This window comes from Gavialis gangeticus, unplaced genomic scaffold, assembly GCF_001723915.1.
Source record: "Gavialis gangeticus isolate Ggan-Ray unplaced genomic scaffold, GavGan_comp1, whole genome shotgun sequence".
Taxonomy (NCBI): Eukaryota; Metazoa; Chordata; order Crocodylia; family Gavialidae; genus Gavialis; species Gavialis gangeticus.
Window position 1 is genome coordinate 198,702,101 of NW_017728992.1, and position 20,425 is coordinate 198,722,525.

A 20,425-nucleotide genomic window follows, 5' to 3' on the forward strand; every position below is an offset into this window, starting at 1 on the left:
ACAATCATGCAATTTAGTTACATTGATGGTCTAAAACTAGCACCGCTGTTTTCTCTGGGGTCAGTGCTGATACCACTCTGCTTTGTAAGATTCTTCCCGGTGTTGGAAATGCAGGGTGGTTTGCTGGGTATTTCAAAATATTGTGAGGGCAGACACTTTGGAAATTTGGGCCTACGCCCTTATTAACATGGATCCACTTGCCACAAATCAGGACATGCTTGGTAAAGTACTTGGTAAAAATTACAGGAAATTAAGAAGTGCATTTTTTTTTTTCAGTGTGAATTGGTTAAATTAAAAACAAAACACAAAATCCCCCGTGCCCCCTAATCCTAGGGAAAAGTGCCAACATGTCGCTTGATGCACGTCCTTCTGCTGCCGGCTTGGAAGAGTTAGAGTTTTACACAAGGTTTTCCCCACCACTAGATGTCACTCTAGCAATGAAAATCACCACTGCATTTTTCGTTAAACACTGGAGTGAAACTCCAAGGGAGTTCTTTCCTTCAGGTTTAACCTCTGGTCCTTGAATGTAAATGGTTAATCCCAAGAAAAAAGAAAAAAAAAAAAGAAAGAAAGAGAAAGAGAGAGAAAGTAGTTATAAAACAGGAAGTATCATATTCTGGACCCTGCTGAAACAAAAGGGAAAAATAGGTAAGTGTAGAATCAATCCCTCCATATTGAAATGCGACCAGAAATCCTGTCCCTATCCTTGATGGAAAGATCACCAGGACCTTTAATGATCACAGGTGCTTGGAACGCCCTTGGTTTTAAGCCCGTCTGTAACAGAGGATCCCCTTGCACCCACGGCACCCACTTGCACTCACACTGGTTTAGTGCTCCTCTACCTAGCTACTCGCCAAGGCTACTTCTTGCAATCATCTGGGAGCAAGCCCATCCCTGCATGGTGTGTGAGCGGTCTAGAGTCGGATCACTCACCTTTGTAAGGGAAGTCTACGTATCTGTCTTCAAAAATGACAGGGAGCGTGTTCCAGTCGCCGTCTATGTCGAGGCATTCAGCTGGCAGGGGGGGCATGCTGCTGAAGTACTCCGAACTGCGAATTTCTGTCGAAATCTGCCCGTGATTTTGGATCCTGAGACACCAGACACAGAAAGGAAGTGCATGTGGGCAGAGTTCCCGCACAGATTTTCTAGTATTTATATCAGCTACTTAGCAGAACAGGTCAGGGGAGGACCAAACCTGGCAGGCAGGGCAACTTTTTGAAACCTGAGGTTAGGCATTTAGATCCATAGTGCGGCCCTAAGAAATGGCTTTATTTGCAAATGCTGAGCAATGACTCCAAGAGGAGTTGGAAGAAGGAGGTTCTCAGAAGTAGGCAGGGTTGGACCATGACATATTCACCAGGGGAAAGCAGAAGAATCATAGAAAAGTAGGGCTGGTAGGGACTAAATAGGTCATCTAGGCCAACTCCCTGCTCTGAGGCAAGATGGAGCATACCTAAAATATCCCTGAGAGATGTCTGTCAGACCTGTTCTTTAACATCTCCACAGATGCAGGCTCTCCAAATAGCCTCTTTCCACCTTTGCTCACCCCAGCACTGAGAATGTCCATCCCCCCTTAGTATCTATTTGCAAGGAGCATTCTCACTCTCCTCTCATCTCTTTGCTATTCTTTCTTCAGAGATATCTCTTCACCCTAGCAATTACAGCTAGACATGAGAAAGAGGATGGGAATGGTTGGGGAAAAGGTGAGGTCATGCTCATCTTTGGGTAGACACACCCTAACACTGTAAAAGGATGCTCTTCCTCTGTGCAATAAACAGCTGGAAGGATAAAGCCGTATGCTCTTGGGCAGGTGTGGCTCTTCACTAGCGTCTTTGGAGGACTGCAGTTAATGGGAAATTAGCTCATTATGGGCTTGGTTTGCTGAGGTGCTGATCCTCCATAATTCCTGCTGACATTTACTGGAATGGTGGTGGACCTGGGACATCTAGCCCAATATGTGGCAATGGCAAATGTGAATCATCTCCATGTGATCATAGGATGATAAGGCTGGAAGGGACCTCACAAGATCATCTAGTCCAGATCAAGGTATAATCGTCTCTGCCCAAATCATCCCATCTAAGTGTCTGTCCAAGCTGCTCTTGAAATCTGCCAGATACGGAGATGCAACCACTTTGACATGTCCCAATGCTTGGCCACCCTCACAGTCAGAAAGTTCCTCCTAATCCTAAATATAAAATTTCCTCTGCTGCAGCTTGAGGCCATTGCTCTTATGGCCACAAAAACACAACAAACAAACAAAAAAACCCATCTCCATCCTCTCTATAACTGCCCTTCAAGTATCTGAAGACTGCTATCAGATCTCACCTTAGTCTTCTCTTCTCCAGAGATGCTTTTCCCTGGGGCGTCACGACAGAGATGGAATAAGTAAATCCATCCATGACTTGGCCCCCTCTCACTTTTAAGAAGGATATCCTCAAGACACGTTCTCTGTCTCCCCAGAGATTGCTGCCTGTCAAATATAAAGCTACCACTTTCCTTTCAAGACCTTCGCACGACCACGCTATAATGTCCCCAACTTCACCATGCACCGTGTCGTGTTTTGCAGCCCTTTGTTTTGTAACACTAGAGATACAGATGTAAATAATATGGTTGCCAAACTGCTTTTCTCCTGGAAGATTACTCCTGATTGTTTTAATCTAAACTGAACATCTTCTTTAAAAAAAAATTAGCTTTCAAAGAGTTTGGTGAAAAAGCAGGTAGAGAAATCAGGCTTACTACACAAAGTGAAAAGATGGAGGAAGGCAAATAACAAGCAAGCAATTTTCTCTCCCCTCTGAAGACCCAGTCCTCAGTGGGAGTTTGGCCTAATTCAGGATCACAGGATCAGGGCCAGGCAGTGCCCTGCATTACAGTAGAGATGCTGTGCTGCATCTCCTGAGGCCTTATGCTGCTGTTGCAGTGCCTGGGTTTTTTGCAGCATGCTGTGGCCTACGCAGTGAGCTGCAGCATGCCTAGCTCCAGCAGCAGCTCTCCCTTGCAGCAGCCTTACTGAGAAGCTTTGCAGCCCAGGGGACACCAAAGGGCTGAATGCTATTTGAATCTCCTCCTCAACTTCCCCTAGTTACACATCCCCTGTATCCCAATCATGCTCTAAAGCACTACTGTAGCATATCACCATCACCCAGGGGCAGCGTAAGATAAAGCAGTGGTAGTCTTAGAGGTGGGAGGGAGAATCTGCACCCCTGTACATCTTGGCCTTTGTCAGCCCTTATGGATATAAGCAGGAGGCACAGTTTCGCCTTCTCTCCCCCTGCTCCAGAGTTGAATGGCAAACTGACTCTTAGGGCATTTTTTAAGGCAGGAGAAATGCAATCAATCAACCATCCCACAAACTGCTTTTATCCCTGGTTTATACTGCATGACAAGCACCAGTGAACTGAAGCAGAGGATGAGATAAAACATCTCAGCTTCTCGCATCAAAGACCTTTATACCCACATAGGGAATTAGGAAGGAACTGAAGGTGATAGAGGACACTGGCATCTCACCAGGGAGCTAAGGACATGAGCCTGGACCTCACTCCATAGTCACACCAAAGGCTGGCCTCAGTAACCCCCAACTGTACCAAGTCACTGAGGCTGGGGGATCAAAGGCAGCTGGGTGGTTCTAGCAACATCCCTTTCTTATGTTGGCCACAGAACTACAGAAATGGGTAGTAAGTCTCCCACACCAGTCAAAAAGGAGAACTTTATTGATTACAGGGGGTAGGGTAAACTAGGGTACAGGATAGAGCAATATCTAGAAATCCTAAAGAGCAAACAGTCTGGCTGTGGTAGCCTTTTGATTACGCATCTGTGATACTTCCAGCTAAATATCTAATCAGATTGAGTAGCTTACTCACAAGCATCTTCCAAAGGCAGGTGAAGTTTCCCTTTGGAGGCAGGCGGTTCCTAGCTCGTGAGTTTGGGGGGAGAGAGCCAGTTTCAGATGTTAAGGCTTCTGTGTCCCCTGCCTGGCTGCTGCGTCACCTCATGGCCGGAGAGGAGAGACCGCCTCCTTCCCCGTCCTAACTTATATAGCCCCTGTGACCTCATTCACCTGGGCCAGCGGAGGTCAGCCCCAGTTGGCTGTCAGCCAACCAATCTGAAATGCATCACCTGTTACCGGGCAGATCCCAGCTCCCCAGGTAGAAACCCCTCACCCATGTAAGAGATGTAAGTCACGTAAGCAGAGGGAGCAGTTTTCCCCCTCCCTCAGGAATGCAGCCAGCTCCAGTTCCCTAAAGAGACAGGCTGAGGGTGTGGTCCCCTGTGTGCTGGGCCCATCCTAACTGAATGGTCACAGCACAGAGATTTAAATCACAGTGTCACAGGGCAGAGATTTCTGGGGAGAAACCAAGGTGGCTTTCTGCCACACCTTGGTCCAAATGTTTGACCGTAAATCCTTTCAGAATAATTAAATAAAAGACATGCATAGAAACCTGTTCCCCTCCTGCCTGGGCATGCTGTATTGTTCTGATTATAAATTGAATCTACATATAAGGTGACTACATTTTCAGGTTCTTTTAAAGGAAAAAAAACAAACCAGCTTTTCCCTCCAAACAGAAGTCACTAACTACAGATAAAGTCCTTGAACTGCTACTCCCTTAAATGATTCCCTTGTGAAATGTTGTAAGTAAGAAGAAGACTGGAAGGATTAAATTTACTGAAAATACTAACATAAAAGCATCGTCTGTACCAAGAATAATATTGCTCAAGGTTTATCATAGTTGTCTTCAGCCTAGGATTCCAAGTCAATACCCATCAAGACAAATATCTGGAGTCAAATGGACTCTCTGTACATCTCATGTCATGTAAAGCCAAACCCCTATGTCCAAAACCCTAGTTTAAGAGGTTCAAAACCCCTAAGAGTACTACTTTTTGGAGGGATGTGGATGCATTTACATCACTGTTATGTGCAGGTATCAGGTCCATTTTGACCTCTCCTAACACTGAAAAAAATAAACTCGGCTAATATGTGCTTTCAAAGAACACACTTTACAGTTGTCCTTTAAAGACTTTAAAATTGAACTTCATCAATGTTTTGGTCTAGTGCTAGGTATCCAGGTTGCAGCTGTATTGGTTTAGAGAAAAAGGCACTCATAGCAAGATGATACCTTTTATTAGACTGACAAGATTTTTGCAAAAAAAAATATTTAATTGCAGTCAGTTCATAGTCCAGAGGAGTTTTCCATCTATTGACTCCTCTGTGAAATCCTATGAAATACAAACTTCCATTTCTACCCAGGAGAACTTTTACAAACTTTTCTCTGATGCCTGATGAAGGGCACTTGATCCCAAAAGCTTGCAATTAAAGTTTTTTTTGTTTTTTTGCAAAAATCATGTTGGTCTAATAAAAGATATCATCTCTACTGCAAGTCTCGATTGCCTTTGGCCTAGTGCTGGAAATTTTCAGCATTCTTCATCTTCCTCGAGTAATAAATGCACAGTCCACACTGTATAAAAAAAAAAAACAAAAAACAAAAGAAAGACACTGAACACCCACACTTCTGAAATGTGTGCAATTGCTAGCTCTTGTGGGCTGTCCCCTGGCTACAAGGACTGTCCCAGAGCTGGGAGCAGTAGAGATCTGGCCCCGATGCCATTTACAGATGGCACATCTATGTCTGAGAGGAGAGGAGCAGTTTAGTGGCTAGGATTCAAGAGACTTTTCTTGAACAACTCCACCAAGGGATTGCTGGGTGAGTTTGCACAAATCACTTCCTCAGTGGGTACCTTTGCCTCCTCTCCCACCTTTCGCCTTTCTTGCATATTTGCATCCTGGGACATTCAGTGGAGGGACAGTGCAAGGACCCGGAGCATGTTTTCTGTGCAACCTCTGGCAGAATAGGCCTTGATCTTGGCTGCTGCCTCTTGACGCGTCATAATACAAATACGCTCCAAGCTAATTAAAATCTGACAGGCACGTCTTAATTAGTTATTTATGTGTACAGCGCCAAAGTTGTGTTAGATTCCTCAAATAATAATAAAAAAAGGTCATTTAAAAAAAAAAAAGGTCGACGATTCCCTGTATCCACAGTGGACAGGACGAGACTAATGGTCTTAACTTGCAACAAGGGAAATTAAGAAGGGGCATTAAGAAGCACTTTCTCACTAGGAGCGCGGTTAATCTCTGGAGGACATTCCTTGGAGAGGTTGCAGGACCTCCATCTGGGAAATTTTTAAGAGCAGGTTAGACAAGCAATTGGCTGGGGTTTAGTCAGGGATGACCCTGCCTTGAGCATGGGTTGGACTAAATGACCTCCTCCAAGCTAACCTTTTTTATACTATGATAGACATGGAAAAAAAAAACAGGATGTTCCCAGACATGCTTGGAGACTAAAACAATACTGCAAATGTTTATGGTCCAATGATTGTTCTACTCAGCCTCACACCCAGCACCGAAGGAGAAATGGTTAGTTCCAGTTTATGGGAAAAGAGTAGCTACTGGTGCCAGTCCAAGGGACTGAGTTAAACTTCTTGGTAAGAGTGCGACCCTTAATTTGATCCAGGTTTGTGTACAACTGGGAAGAGGACAAGCAGTCTTCTGGTCTCAGAGAGATTCAGACTGTGGAGTAAAGATCAGTTGTTCTCAACCCTTACAGACTTGAAGTGCCCTGCATTAGACACAAGACACCCCTTGGAAAATGCCAGCTATTAGTTTTCACACATTTTTTTACTATGGAAAAATACAGCAGGTTTGTTTCTGCTGCAAAAAACTCAGAAAGATCACAGCAGTCAATTGCTCTGGATTCCCATTTGAAATGTATGAGTTTATCATATGACTCACATTTATATACCTAACAACGCTAACATTACATGATATTCTGGGGCCCCCTGGCTGAAAATCACTAGTATAGATATACAAAAAAATTACTGAAGGATAAAAGGAGGGTAGGGCTTAATCATGGGTCAGCTGCTCCACACTAACTGGTCCTGAGCATATTCTTACACACGGGAATAAGGAATACAACAGAGGCCTTGACATATGGGTAGGCAAAGTCCCTATCACAGAGGCGGGCAAAGTCTGGCCTACGGGCCAGACTGACCCCACAATGGACTCCATTTCCCAACAGCCCCTGTGGCAGTGGCTCCTGGCTGCTGCCCCCAGGCCCATCCTGCTGCCCAGGCACCCTGGCCCATCCACTCACTGCCAGGGGTGAGACCTGTGCAGGCAGGGCTCATGACCAGGCAGTTCGGATGGGGCCATGCTGTCACCACCGCAAGATCCTGGCCCCAGAACTGGCCCTGGCCCTGAAGCAGGTCTCCACCTGGCCACATGCCCTACCTGTGCATCTCTTGGCCAGTCTCCATAGAGGCCCCAGGAGCAAGGAGGCATGAAAAGCACAAGACTGGGCTGGGCTGGGGCAGAGCCCTGGTTCTGCAGCCCCATGCTCCCTGGGTCTCTAGGGAGCCCCATGGGCAGGGGTGCTAACAAGAAAGCACCGAATTAGATGCTTGACTATAATCACACAAACAAAGCATCTGCATACCACTTCCAGAAGGAATAGCACTCATTGGTAAGACTCAAAACCTAATGGATAATATCTTGAGGACATCCTAGTTAAACAGCTGTTAAGTATTTATCATAAATTCTTCACTTAGCTGAGGAGAGGGTCTTCATAATCAACCCCTTCATTAACATATACCTATTCAGGATGTAGATAGATGCATGTTATTAATAATTGTATGTATGCTATTATAAAGCCAGGGGAAATAGGAAATCATGGACCTGAGCTGATGGAATAACTGAACAAGAGCTCAGAGTTCCCGGGGTTTGGCCTGCACCCATCCTCCCAGGCATATGTTTTTTGCATTTCCTTTGCTAGATCTGAATGCTAATATCTGGTGTCAAATGGACTCTCTCTGTAGGTCTTGTGTCATGTAAAGCCAAAACCCGACATCCAAACACCCTAGTTCAAGAGTTCAAAACCTTAAGAGTCCTACTTTTTTTGAGGGATGTGGACCGTGTTTACTTCTGTTTAGCTTTCCAATAAAGTGATTCTCTTGAGAAGAAACAGGTGTTCTCTCGCTTTATTCCAGGGATAAAAGTAAGTTCCCGTGGTCCCATATCAGGGATAGATTGCTTCCCTTAAAGGGTGGAAGTTAAACAGTGATAACTAAGCCCTCAATGAGAGGGGGCTACCACTTAATCCAAGGGTAAGAGCACATGCAAAGGCAGTTACCACAGAAGACTTGACACATGGCAGTTTTCCACCCCCTTATATCCTTGGGTAATTTGTTTGCATATCCATAACCTATATTTGGGGTTCCATATATAGGTTCTGGCAGCAGTCACTGGTGAAAAGAAAAGCCCATCTCTGGTCCTTCTGGCTAGGTCTCTTTTACTGGCACCTGTGGCCTGGGCTAGCCCTATACAACCAGTCCAAGCACTACTGAAGTTCCAGTAGTGCTACAGCTTTGTGCTATAACTATTCACAACACATGAGACTCTGCATTGAATCTGAACCAGCATCTCTATTTGCACCTGAGGCAGCTACAGATTTCAGTTCCTGTTTATTTTGTTCCAATCTGTTGCACTACAGAAGTCTCCTAAGAACTTGCAATTCCCCTTAAAATTTAACTTGAGCTTTTCCCATTACTAATCACATCAGCCCAGCACTTCTGGCAAGTACTTTGGTTTCACTTAATTGAAGAGGACAGTTACCCCCTGTACGACAACCGTATCTGTGAACACTTGTTTCCTCGTCTGCAGAATAAGCCTAGCCCTCCTATGCCATCCTCAGGCAGTGCCTTCTAGTTTCCTCAACTTTTACTACATTTGCTGCTTTCCCCTGAACGCCCATTTAAATATTCTAGCAGTGAATCCTGCCCTCAAGACAGCTCCAAGTGCCCCAGCTGAGGACAGCAGGCTTGCTCAGCTGTATCCAAGGGAAAAACACATCCCTATGTATTTTTAAATGCAGCAGGCTCCAATTCCATTCCCCAGCTGGGACCTAAGCAACAGTGTCAAGCAGAGGGAAATAATTGCCTGCCTTGTCTTTCATAACACACTTCTGTGAGTACAGCCCAGTGGAGCATTTATTTGCTGTGACACTCTTGCACTGTTGCCTCCTGAGCAATTTATCATCCTTTCTGAGCTCAAATCAGTCCTATCGTTACTAGTGCCAGCCTGGCCGTCTCCCTATTCTTCAGTTTTCAGGTCCTGAACCACTTTATTCAGCTATACTTCTAAAATCCTGCGGCTTTTGCTAGCTATTGCTTCTTGCTTCAAGGATCCTGTCTGCCTTCATGGATCCTCCTGTGCTAAACAGAGCTAAGTTCTTAATAGAGTCCATCTGTTTGTAGAGCGTACAAAAGAGGAAAGGCTTCTTGTGACCAATCCACATAGGGCACATGATGCAAGATTTCAATCCATGCCCCCCTTTTGCTTTATCTCAGTGGTTCAATGGATCAGTGGATCATTATCACATATGTAATCAGAACAAAAAAAATCCTGATGTGGTCCCCAGACAAGTTCCCATAGTTTTGTGCATCACCAGCTGCCCTCAGAGCAGAGGTTGGGACCAGCTGGAATGGATCGTAAGTCTTTGAACAGAACCAACACACACATCACCGGTGTCTAGACAAGAGATCACAGGTCTCTGAAGCCTGAGTGAGAGACTGTAATATTTTAACTGTAATATTTTAAACAGGCACCCATGGATTTACAATACAATGGGTGCATCTACAATTTTAGGCACATTACCGATTTTTAAGGTACATTAAGGGCACAGGTCTACATATGTGCATCCTTAATGTGCCATAAAAATGGTGATTTTAGGCTAATCACACCTAAATTTAATACCTGCATGAAGCAGGTAACTAATCACACCTAAATTTGATAAGGCACCTTAACCCATGTGTGGATACCATAAGGTGCCTTAACACTATATGACTGAGTGGGCTAGAGCCAAACCCGTGGACCCCGTGCTGCCGCCGGGCACCACCAAGAAGACATGGTGGGTGCTTCTGCAAGGTGCAGATGCTGGAGTGGCGGTTCTGGCAGCAGTGGTCCTTGTCAGCGTGTGGTAAGTCAGTAAAGTGGGAAAAAGACACAAAGGCTCCTGTCAAAGCACAAGGGAAAGCCCCTCCCTCCACCCCCGTGACTCCCTGCAGGAGAAGAGGGTAGCACAGCACAGGCAGGGCCTTTGCTAGAGGCTTCCCTGTGCCTTTCCTTCAGACTGTTTCTTCCCAAAGCACCCAGCATGACTTTCCCTGCTCCACCCACCTCCATCCCAGGCGCTGCGGGTGGGAGAGGTGAAAACCCGGCCAGACAACCTGCCATGCAGGAGGCACAGGGGAGCCGCTAGCAAAGGCTCCACTTCCCCCTTGCAGGGAGTCATGGGGGGGGCCGGGGGGAGGGGCTTTCCCTTGTGCTTTGACAGGAGCCTTTGTGCTTCCTGCCCGCTCTGCCAACTTACTGCACGCTGGCAGGGACTGCCGCTGCCAGAACCACTGCTCCAGTGCCAGCATCTGCACCTTGCAGAACACCACCCACCGTATCTTCTTCTCGGGGGCACCTGGCAGCAGTGCAGGATGCCATGAGTTCAGCTCTGGCCCGCTATCACCTGACGCTGGGGAGGCAGAAACACAGGGAAGGGGTAAGAGCCAGGGCTGGGGGCAGGGCCAGGTCAACTGCATCCAGGGGACTGGAGGCTCCCACCTGCTCAGCCGGCGCTGGGCTGCACAGCCTGGCTAAGCCGCCTTGGGCTGCCAAGGGCTGTCCAGGGTAGATGGGCACCTAAATCACCTTAATGTACCTTAGGCTAAGGCTCATTAACTTTAGGCATGCATACATTCACATGTAGACATGCCCAGTGAGATCAGAATAGGCCCAGCATCATCTGTATGAAATCCAAATGCCCACTGCAGGGGTCAAGGAAGAAAAGGTGCAGGCCCAGGAGAATAAGAAGGACAAAAAAAATTGTCAATGGCAAGAGGTCTTACACAATGAGTTTGAAAAAACTTCCTTCTTTTGGTGCCCAAGTGACAGGGAAGGGAGATGCAGGAATGACTTACAGGCTTTCCTGAAAGGTCAGTACAGCGAGCTTCTGGTGCTCAGCAGAGAAGAAAGCTTCTGAGAATCTTCTTACCTGGATACAAAACAGACAAATTAAATGTTAGGACTGTTTAAAGAGGATGGGTCCACACATATCTGCAAGAAAGCGGTGACCGTAGGGACCAGGCTTCAGGTGCGCTGCAGCTGTTTTGCAGCACTGTAGGGGAGCTGAAGCTGTTTTGCCTCACTGGAGCAGCACAAAGCAAGCAGTGTGCTCTGGCAAGTTTGCCTCAAGATGTTCAGGGATTGTTGGGACTGAAGGAAATGCCCCTTGGAAAATATCACTCTGCTCAAACACACACTCCATATCTTTGCTCCGATGCTGCACAGCTGTTGAACTCCACAATTTTCCCTGCGGCTTTTAAAATGAGGGTAATATATTTCTTTTTCCCTGCAACTTACATAGCAATGGTGAATTTACTAAATGAGAACAGTTAAGAGTCACAGTAATCTTTGACATCAAGATTTACAGTATCTCCCCGGAGAATAACGGGCACTTTGTACATAACACATGGGCGAATAAGCCCTACAGGATCAGAAACACATGCATCGGTGTCATGATCTTTGCAACTGAAAGCTCTCTGACTCTCTGCACGGACATTAAAGAGATCAGTTCAGCAATTCTTAACCAGCTGTGAAATAGCTATAGTTGGAAGTGGCTGGCAAAGCACATAGTGTGAAATAAGTTATAGAAAATCAGTACTGCTATCTGCTCAGAAACAGGCCTTGGATTTCAATTTAATATAATATGGAATCCAGCATATCAAGCTGCTAATTCTAGTTTGTGCTGGTATGTTCTGGAGTAATTTGTATTGCAGTACCCTAAAATGACCACTTAAAAACATGCAACATAATGGTTCAATCTCCCCCACCCCAAACTGTCTTTTAACAAACACTTTTTCTTTCAATACATGAATGTCCCTTGAAAAAAGGCAGTTTAATAATATTACTTTCTATCTGAGTCTCTCAAAGCACTTTCCACAGCTGGTCAAACATAATCGCACCTGCTTGATATATGGGAGAATAGTAGCACATAGAGAATGATGGTCACATAAAAAGTTAGTAGCAGCCACGTCTAAAATGCCAAACTCCACTTCTAGGTACCTGCTCTAACCATGAGACAAAGCCACTTCTTCAGCATAAAGGTTGCATAAAGAAGGTATTTCTGCTTCTTACATTTCCCTATAAAGAGGTTAGTTCTTACAGAAGATACTACATCAAAGCAAGGCACTTAAGCACCTGCTTAACAAAGCAGGCAAGCAATTCCATTGAATTCAATTTTAAATTAAGTGCATGTTTAAAGTAGAGCTTCAGTGCTCTTATCAAATATACAAAAGCCAGTAATGACTACTTCCAATCTGGTCCTACAGGTACCTCCTCTTAAGTGCTACACCTGCTAAAAATTAGGCACTGACCCCAGGAAGGCAATACATACCAAGAAACCCATGATTCAGAGAGCAAGGATCAAGAGGAGAAAAGCAGAGGGGGAACGTACATTTATAGCCTAGCAATGAAGTCACCACCTTATGAACGAGAGTCCCGAGTTCCCATCTCTGTTCCCAGGACTGTTTATGCATTTTACATTAGACAATGGTTAAAAATCTTAAATAACCCCAAGAGCAGGGGCTTGGACCAGGCTTCCCCTTCCCAGATAAAAGTCTATAATGTTTTGGAAGCAAAATTATTAACGCAGCCCCTGACCCCAGAGGCAGCCCCTGTTACATCAGCCCCAGCAGAGATCTTCCTTCCTCTCTCTGAGGTATACTTCCTGGACTTCGCTGTGTTTTCTGACTGACGGAACCAGGACAGTACCCAACTTCCTTTTTTTTCCCTTTACTTTTTTCATATCCTTGTGACAAGATATTTGGCAGAATTTGCAGATTTGTTGAAATCCGATAGGCTGCACTGTGAGCACTTCTGCTGTGGCCTCAAGTTTGCGACTGCTGTCCTCAAGGCTCCTTAGTGTCCATGGCACCCCAGCTCCCACGACCCAACTGAAAAACTGTTGCTACTGCAAAAGCAAGGTCATTCCTTGCTCTTATTTGTTGAGGCAACAGCAGTGATGTGATAGTTGGAAGCAGCATTCAAAAATGCTGCTTGTTATCATTCACTTGTACATGTGGGGCCAGTACGAGGCCTTAGGCATCACTGGAGTAGTACATAGGAATTGCATGTAATGCTGAACAGGTTTCTTCCTATGAGGTTGTTCTCACCAAAGCCAAAACGGATTATGTTGCATACCCTTAATGTGTGATGCTCCTGAGTAAGATAGGCTGTGATGTCTGGATGGAGTGTCACCACCTCCAGGAACTGGGTCCATAATGCCAGAAGATGGGAGCAAAGCCAGGTTAGGTCCTTGCTTATCTGTTCTGCTATCTTTTCTGGATTGTTCAGCAGCTGGAAAAGAAGAATAAGGATGTTTGGTGTCAGGCCAGTGATATTAAACAGAAAGAGGCTGGGCGCATCTACACGAGATGCTAAATGCGCAGGAGACTAATTGTACTGTACATTAGTGTGTCACGGCAAAAGCCGTGCTATGACACTAAAGCACAGCAGAATTAGTCTACTGTGCATTAGCATCAGTTAAAAGGCATGTGCTGGTGGTACAGTGTGGCAGCACTGGTTACTGCACATTTAGTTAGTACCTGTTATTACAGGTGCTAAACTTAATGAGCAGTAACCACAGCACATTAATGCACACGTAGACGTGCCCACTGTGACATCAAGTTAAGATTGCCTTTAAAAAAAAAAGGCAATCTCAACCATGACCTACAATGATTCATTTTTCCTAACAGTAAATACTATTCCAGAGCAGGCAAGTTAATCTAAAATTATTTCTTTCAATACATTTCTTTTAGTGCAGAAGTGGCCACGCTGGGCGGAAGTGGCTGTACAAAACAGCTGAGTGGGAAGTGGGCAAAGTGCTACCCATAATTGATATTTTTTATTGCGGGTGGAAACAAGTGACTGCAGAAAATAGTTGTTGATTCCAAACTATCCACTTGATGGTGCTGTTAACTCTGCAAATGTTGAGTGATGAGCCATCTACCTTGAGAATCACACCGTTTCCATCCATGTCAGGACACTATACCACTTGTATGGCTTTTCCTTAAAAAATATAAGTATCTCCACAATACAAACTGCAAACACGTACAAGCATTTTCCTTCCTTCTCTGCTGTACTTGTACAAAGTTGAGAAATGGGCACCAGGCTGTAGTGTTTTCTTTCGTAGTTTTAGGGTTGAAAGGGACCCCTAATTCATCCCCCTGCCTGCATGGACACAGGATGTACTACTCCTAAAACTACTGTTATTTATAAACTCCAACATCTGTAGCATAGCACAAAAATCATATATTTGGCTCCTGGAGCCTCCATAAGTCTTCCATAGGTCTCTAAACAGTAATTACATCACTTGTGCCTTACAGTAAATGGATTTGTACAATGTCTCTAGCACAACGGGGCTCTGATCTGTGTCTAGGGACCCTATGAACTTTTGTACCAGTGGGAATCACTTAAAAATTCTCCTTGCTAGACAGTCCCTTTCCATCTAGCACGTGGATCCTGCTTGACATGTACAACATTCTTACACAAGCCACCGCCCAAGGCTGGTAGCATTGAATCATAGATCAGGATTCAAAGTAAATCCTTCCCAGGAATATGTATGCAATAAATGTGGATGTCCATATTGTACTTAACGGTACTTTGACTGTTAAGTTCCCAATCCTGCTGATTGTTCAGTGTGGACAAGCCCCTGCACCAATTTAGACTACCAGTGAAATTAAAGGGGCATCTGGACAGCTGAGCTAGCCCTGGCGTGTGTGATAAAAGTCCCTGCACTGTCAATCAGATTATTTACAATTGATTTGAAACATTAACTCCCGAGGTATTGTTCACCTCGGACATTACAGTACAGCCTTCAAAGAGGTGGCTTTTTAAACTCAAATATCATGATAGTTATTTCCCCCAGCTTATTGACTTTTAACCTTTTCATCATCTATGGTGAAAAAAAAGGCGTGAAAGGTCAATGTCAAGCACTAATGATGATGTCCCTTCAGTATAACAATGTGAGGCATACACAAGAAGAGTTCAGTAGTTGGCAGACATTAGACCAAGACTCAAAAAGTGCCTGCAACTCCTGGTCCTCAGGTATCCAGACCTCCGCAGATTTGCTCCATGAGCAGGGCTGAAAAGGATCAAAAGCTTCTAATTGCTCCAGGTGCATCTGATCACCATAGTTTCCATGCCTGCCGGGACTTTCAAAAGGAGCCCGAAAGAGCCCAAGCCACACATTCAAAGATAACGAGTCAGGGCACTGACATTTCAGAGGCTGTTTTAAAAATCAGCTATTAAAAGACATAAATCAATGCCAGTGCTCTTTCTGTTCACCTTCTAGTTTCCAAATACCATTTTTTAAAGCTTTTCTTTTTAAATAGAAGGGTAAAAAATCTTACTTTCCTTTTTTAAAGAAAACCTAAGGGTTGAAATCCCATCTGAAATTCTGTCATCACAGAACTCATAGATTCATAGACATTAGGGCTGGAAGGGACCTCACACGAGCATTGGGTCCAGCCCCCTGCCCGAGGGATGGGAAGTCAGCTGGGGTCAAATGATCCAGATTACACCCTCCCAGGGCCACAACAACCAGCCTCCTGAGCTTGTGAAAGTTGGCTTTCTTAAAATCAAGGGGTTGAAGTTGGGGCTTTGCAGAAAGGCACCAAATGCCATGACAGCCAGTAATGCTATGGGGATAGGAGGTATAATCACCACAAACTCCTGCATTTGGGGGTTTTATCCCTTTCTGAGCAAAGATTTAGAAATCAAGGGTTTTGTCAGCTCTGAAGTAACTGTTTTCTTGCCTGCTACTAGCAGCCCCAAATGCTGGTTTATGGTTTTTATACGGTACTCACGGTGCTACCATGAGAAGAGGTCCAACTGGCCACCCTTCCCTTTAAAATTCAGCAGGACCTGGGTACTTCACTTGCTTAGGTTCCTTTGCCGATTCACTGCCTCTAACCTTTGGGCTGCTATCATAAAATTTTGACTGAATGAAACATTATCATCTCATGATTACGATCTTGAACATTTGTATGGCATCTGCCAAACCCCAGTGAGGTACACCCCCGAGAGGTACATAACTTCCCATGTTTTACAGAGGAGACATGCAATGTGCTATCTTTAATATTCATGGAATTTAAGGCCAGAGGGAGCCATTCACTCATTTTGTCTGACCACCTATATATCTAAATTTCATCCCCATGTTGGGCCCATCAACCTTGTGTTTGACTAAACCATAACTTCCAAGAAAGTCACTAATCCTGGTCTGAAATCAAGAGATGGACAACCCATTACTTTTCTTGGCCATTTGTCCTAGTGTTGATTAGCCTCTCTGTAAACAACAGTTGTGTCTTTTATTTAATATTACTTTATCCTCAGCCTCTAGTCATATGGGGGGGAGTTATTACTTTTTTTCTTTTTTAAACTAAAGAGACTTTTTGTACCCAATGTGTTCTGCCCACAAAAATATTTATACACTGCCATTGCATCTTATCCATGGAAAGCAAAACCGATTGAGCTCTTTCAGTTCCTCACTGTAATGTATTTTCTCTGGTTTCTGAAACCATTTTTACACCCTTTCTGATTTTTCACCCTCCCTCTCAAAATGTGGACGCCAGGACTTGAGACGGCCATGTTCAGAAATAAAATGGCCTCCATATTTTTATTCATTCTCCCTGCTTGTATGACTATTTAATTTGAGTCACCCACATTTGAATATTCAGCCTTATATAATCAGTCCCAGGCCAGACATTCAATAAGCAGCAGAGCCGTCATTATGACCGACAAGTGGTAGCCTCCAACTTCAGTCTCAGTCCACTGGACTGAGCTAACCTCTGGGACAGGATTTAGTAAAGGAAACATCTGCCTTCGTTAAAACAACCTGGCCAGCCATGAAGTGGCAATGATGGAGGCTTTTTGTGACTTTACCTTCGTAAGGGTGAAAATAAGTGCAAGAAACATTCGTTTAACTTATTGCCGGCACTGACTTTGCTTCCCTTCAATTGAGTTGTCTCAGAGCCTTTAGAAGCTGGGAGGGTGGATTGATTCCATTAAAGAAAATACCTGCAGCTCTGTACAAAGTTGAGATAACGTATCTTCCACAGACAGCTCCTCTAGGGGGGAGATAAAAAAGAAAAGAAAAGAAAAGAAATCAAGCTGGAGAAGAGTTGGCATGAAACATTAACTCATAACTGTCAATCAAAATGAGCAGCTGTTCACTCAACAGTCCACATTTCATGGGCAAGAGTCTCTTTACACCTGAACACAGAATCTCCCTTCCAACAGATGCTTTTCCTAACAGCCCAGTCCTGCTCGTCTCACTCAGTTATCCCCGCTGGAGTTCAATGCAACTCTTAGCAAAGCAAAGGGGGCTTGCTTTGGCCCTCCCTACACAGACCTTCCAGTGGCAGCAGCTCAGTTATATAAAAGAAGCATCAGCACTACATGTCCCACTCATCTTCCAGCCCACAACTCTGCGAACACCACTGCTGCAGCACGTTCAACTTCCAGTGGGTTTAACCATGGTTGAGAGTGCCCCAAACTGCACGGGCAGTGTCCAATGCTTTCTGGGGTAATGGTCTCAGCTCACTCCATAATAGAAAGATGGCACAGTGCCCTGACAAAAACCTGCAGAGAAGCAAGTGCTTCTACCAATCATCATTCCTTGCATTTGCTCCTTGGTATCTGAATGATGAGTCAGGGCAGGCTTGTAGCTCTTCCTGAAGCACTAGGTTTGCTGGCTTGAGCTCGCAGGCTGATCTAGCAATCAGATCCTTCTTAGGTTTGCAAACCATTTAGGCAATGCAAATGCTGTGCACAGTTTCAGGAGTGTTGGTTGTAGCTGTGTTGGTCTAAGGACACAGACAGACAAGGTTCTTTGGGTAAATGTTGCATCTTTTATTTTATTAGGTGATAACCCCAAATAACCTCTCTGCTTTTTTCCAGCCCCATTCTATCACCAGATCAACATTCTCCTCTTTCTCCCCTCCACCTGCCTGTCTTGCACCTATTCTGTCCCACCCTCTGATCTTCACTGCCAGGCATTTGCATTTTCACAGACCTGCATTTTGCAGATTGGCTTCTATTCCACCCAGGAAAGCACACAAACACCAGCAGACTCCCCCTATGCCTGAAGAAGGGTGTTTGTGCTCAAAAGCTTGCAAAGGACAATTTTCCCAAACAGCTGATCTAATAAAAGATGTCACATTTACCCAATGAACCTTGTGTGCACAGTTTCATACACGTGTAGCGAAACAACAATATTTGCAGTTGGCAAAGCTGCATGTGGAACATCAAATCTGTGTGCAAACCAAGTATATATTTATCCACTATAAATTGCCTTAAATGTATATAGAAATGTAGGTGTATTTGGGGCTATTTTCTATTTGCAAGCCATGAAGAACACAAGAAGCTATGGCCTTTGTACTTCTCAGCATCTAGACTGACCAACACACATGCATTATCCAAACCTGTGACCAGCTGCTAGGGCATATGCAGCCTACCTTCTCCTGTGCACTTCATTACAACTGACAGGTTGGAAGGCCTGACTTGAAAGTCTCAGGTCTGTTTTTAAGGCTGTTTTCTCAGGGCTGAATCAGACCAACCCAGTTTTTCAATTAGAGACAGGTGGTTCAGGGAGGAGACCAGGCATCCTGTAACCGTGAATGCAGGGAGACATGGACGTGGGAACCACACAAGCATAGGAAGTGCAGCACGAAGCAGTGCATTTGGCAGCCCTGATAGTACCTACACAGTCAAAAAGGAAGACATTTCCTATTTATAAAACCACTGATGCACAGAATAAGGCATGTTTCATCTCCAGGATGGTAAATATAGCAATTAGATCACAGTTTTAAATAAAAATAAAAACATCATCCACATTTCTTGAATCTAAGAAAAAAATGGAGAAGGAAAAAAAAAAACAAACCAGCAGATGGATTGGGGATTGCTTGGTTTATAGGGAATTTCTCAAGCCACAGGAAACATGAGTAGAAATTAAGCAGTGATATCCTGCAACCCTCCTCTCTCCTAAAGGTATGGCCTCAAAATTATTAGTAGGAATGTAAAGGTCTATACAGCCCTGTTGGCTTATGCAAGAGTATGATCACCTATTAAGCAAATGAACATGGGCAAATAGCAGAATGCATTGAAACAATTATGCTATTAAATAGTTTCTGATTGCATGTTTTAAAAAACATACATTTCAAAGCAAAAAATTAGAACATGTTTTAAAAACATTTCCCCCAAATCCTGATTTCTGTTTCCCAAATCGAAAGATGGTTGCTTATGAAGTGGTTAATTCCAGAAGGTTCCCCATGCTAAAAGGTTCGGTCTTTGAAATGGAACTAACTGCAGATATCATCCAAAGACCAAACATGCTTTTTTGTGTTTCTTCAGATCTTTTCATCCCTAAACACCAGATCTCCAGTTGGTGTAGAGATCTTACAATAGAGCTCATAGTTTCTAGGGTTGGAAGGGACCTGAGTAGATCATCGAGTCCGACCCCCTGCCATGGCAGGAAAGAGTACTGGGGTCAAACGACCCCAGCAAGGTGTTCATCTAGCCTCCTCTTAAAAACCCCCAGGATAGGAGCCAGCACCACTTCTCTTAGAAGATGGTTCCAGATCCTAGCCGCCCTGAATGTGAAGTAGCGCCTCCTGATATCTAGTGTAAATCTACCCTCTGCCAGCTTGTGACCATTATTCCTGGTCACTCCTGGCAGTGCTCGGGGGAACAGGGACTCCCCCAATGCCTGCTGATCCCCCCTGACTAGTTTCTAAATGGCCACTAGATCCCCCCCTCAGCCTTCTCTTGTGGAGGCTGAACAGGTTCAGGTCCCGCAGCCTCTCCTCGTAGGGCCCGTCCTGCTGTCCCCTGATCATGCGAGTGGCCTCCTCTGGACCCTCTCCATGCTGTCCACATCCCTCTTAAAGTGTGGCACCCAGAACTGGATGCAGTACTCCAACTGCGGCCTGACCAGTATCACATAGAGGGGGAGGATCACCTCTTTGGACCTGCTCAAGATGCATTTGTGGATGCATGACAAGGTGCGGTTAGCCCTACTGACTGTGTCCTCGCAATGGCGGCCCATTTTCATCTTGGAGTCAATGACGACTCCAGAATCTTTTTCTGCCTCTGTGCTGACAAGAGGGGAGTTCCCTAACCTGTAGGTATGGTGCTGGTTGTTCCTCCCCAGGTGCATCACCTTCCACTTGTCTGTGTTGAATCTCATCCTATTCTCATCCGCCCACCCTTGTAACCTGTCTAGGTCTGATTGTAGCCTGTTGCTTCCTTCTAGTGTGCCCACACCCC

At 44.9% G+C, this 20,425-nt stretch overlaps 1 protein-coding gene across 2 annotated transcripts in view; it reads right to left on the reverse strand.

Moving 5' to 3' along the window:
* Positions 1-20,425, reverse strand: part of FAM135B (family with sequence similarity 135 member B) — a 369,078-nt gene that overhangs the window by 24,965 nt on the left and 323,688 nt on the right. For both annotated transcript variants that reach the window (XM_019528199.1, XM_019528198.1), the window contains exons 9-12: positions 17,177-17,226; positions 13,301-13,456; positions 11,020-11,093; positions 934-1,088 (exon numbers count right to left, since the gene is read on the reverse strand). In XM_019528199.1, coding sequence (XP_019383744.1) covers positions 934-1,088; positions 11,020-11,093; positions 13,301-13,456; positions 17,177-17,226 — 435 coding nt within the window. The remainder of the gene's footprint in view (positions 1-933; positions 1,089-11,019; positions 11,094-13,300; positions 13,457-17,176; positions 17,227-20,425) is intronic.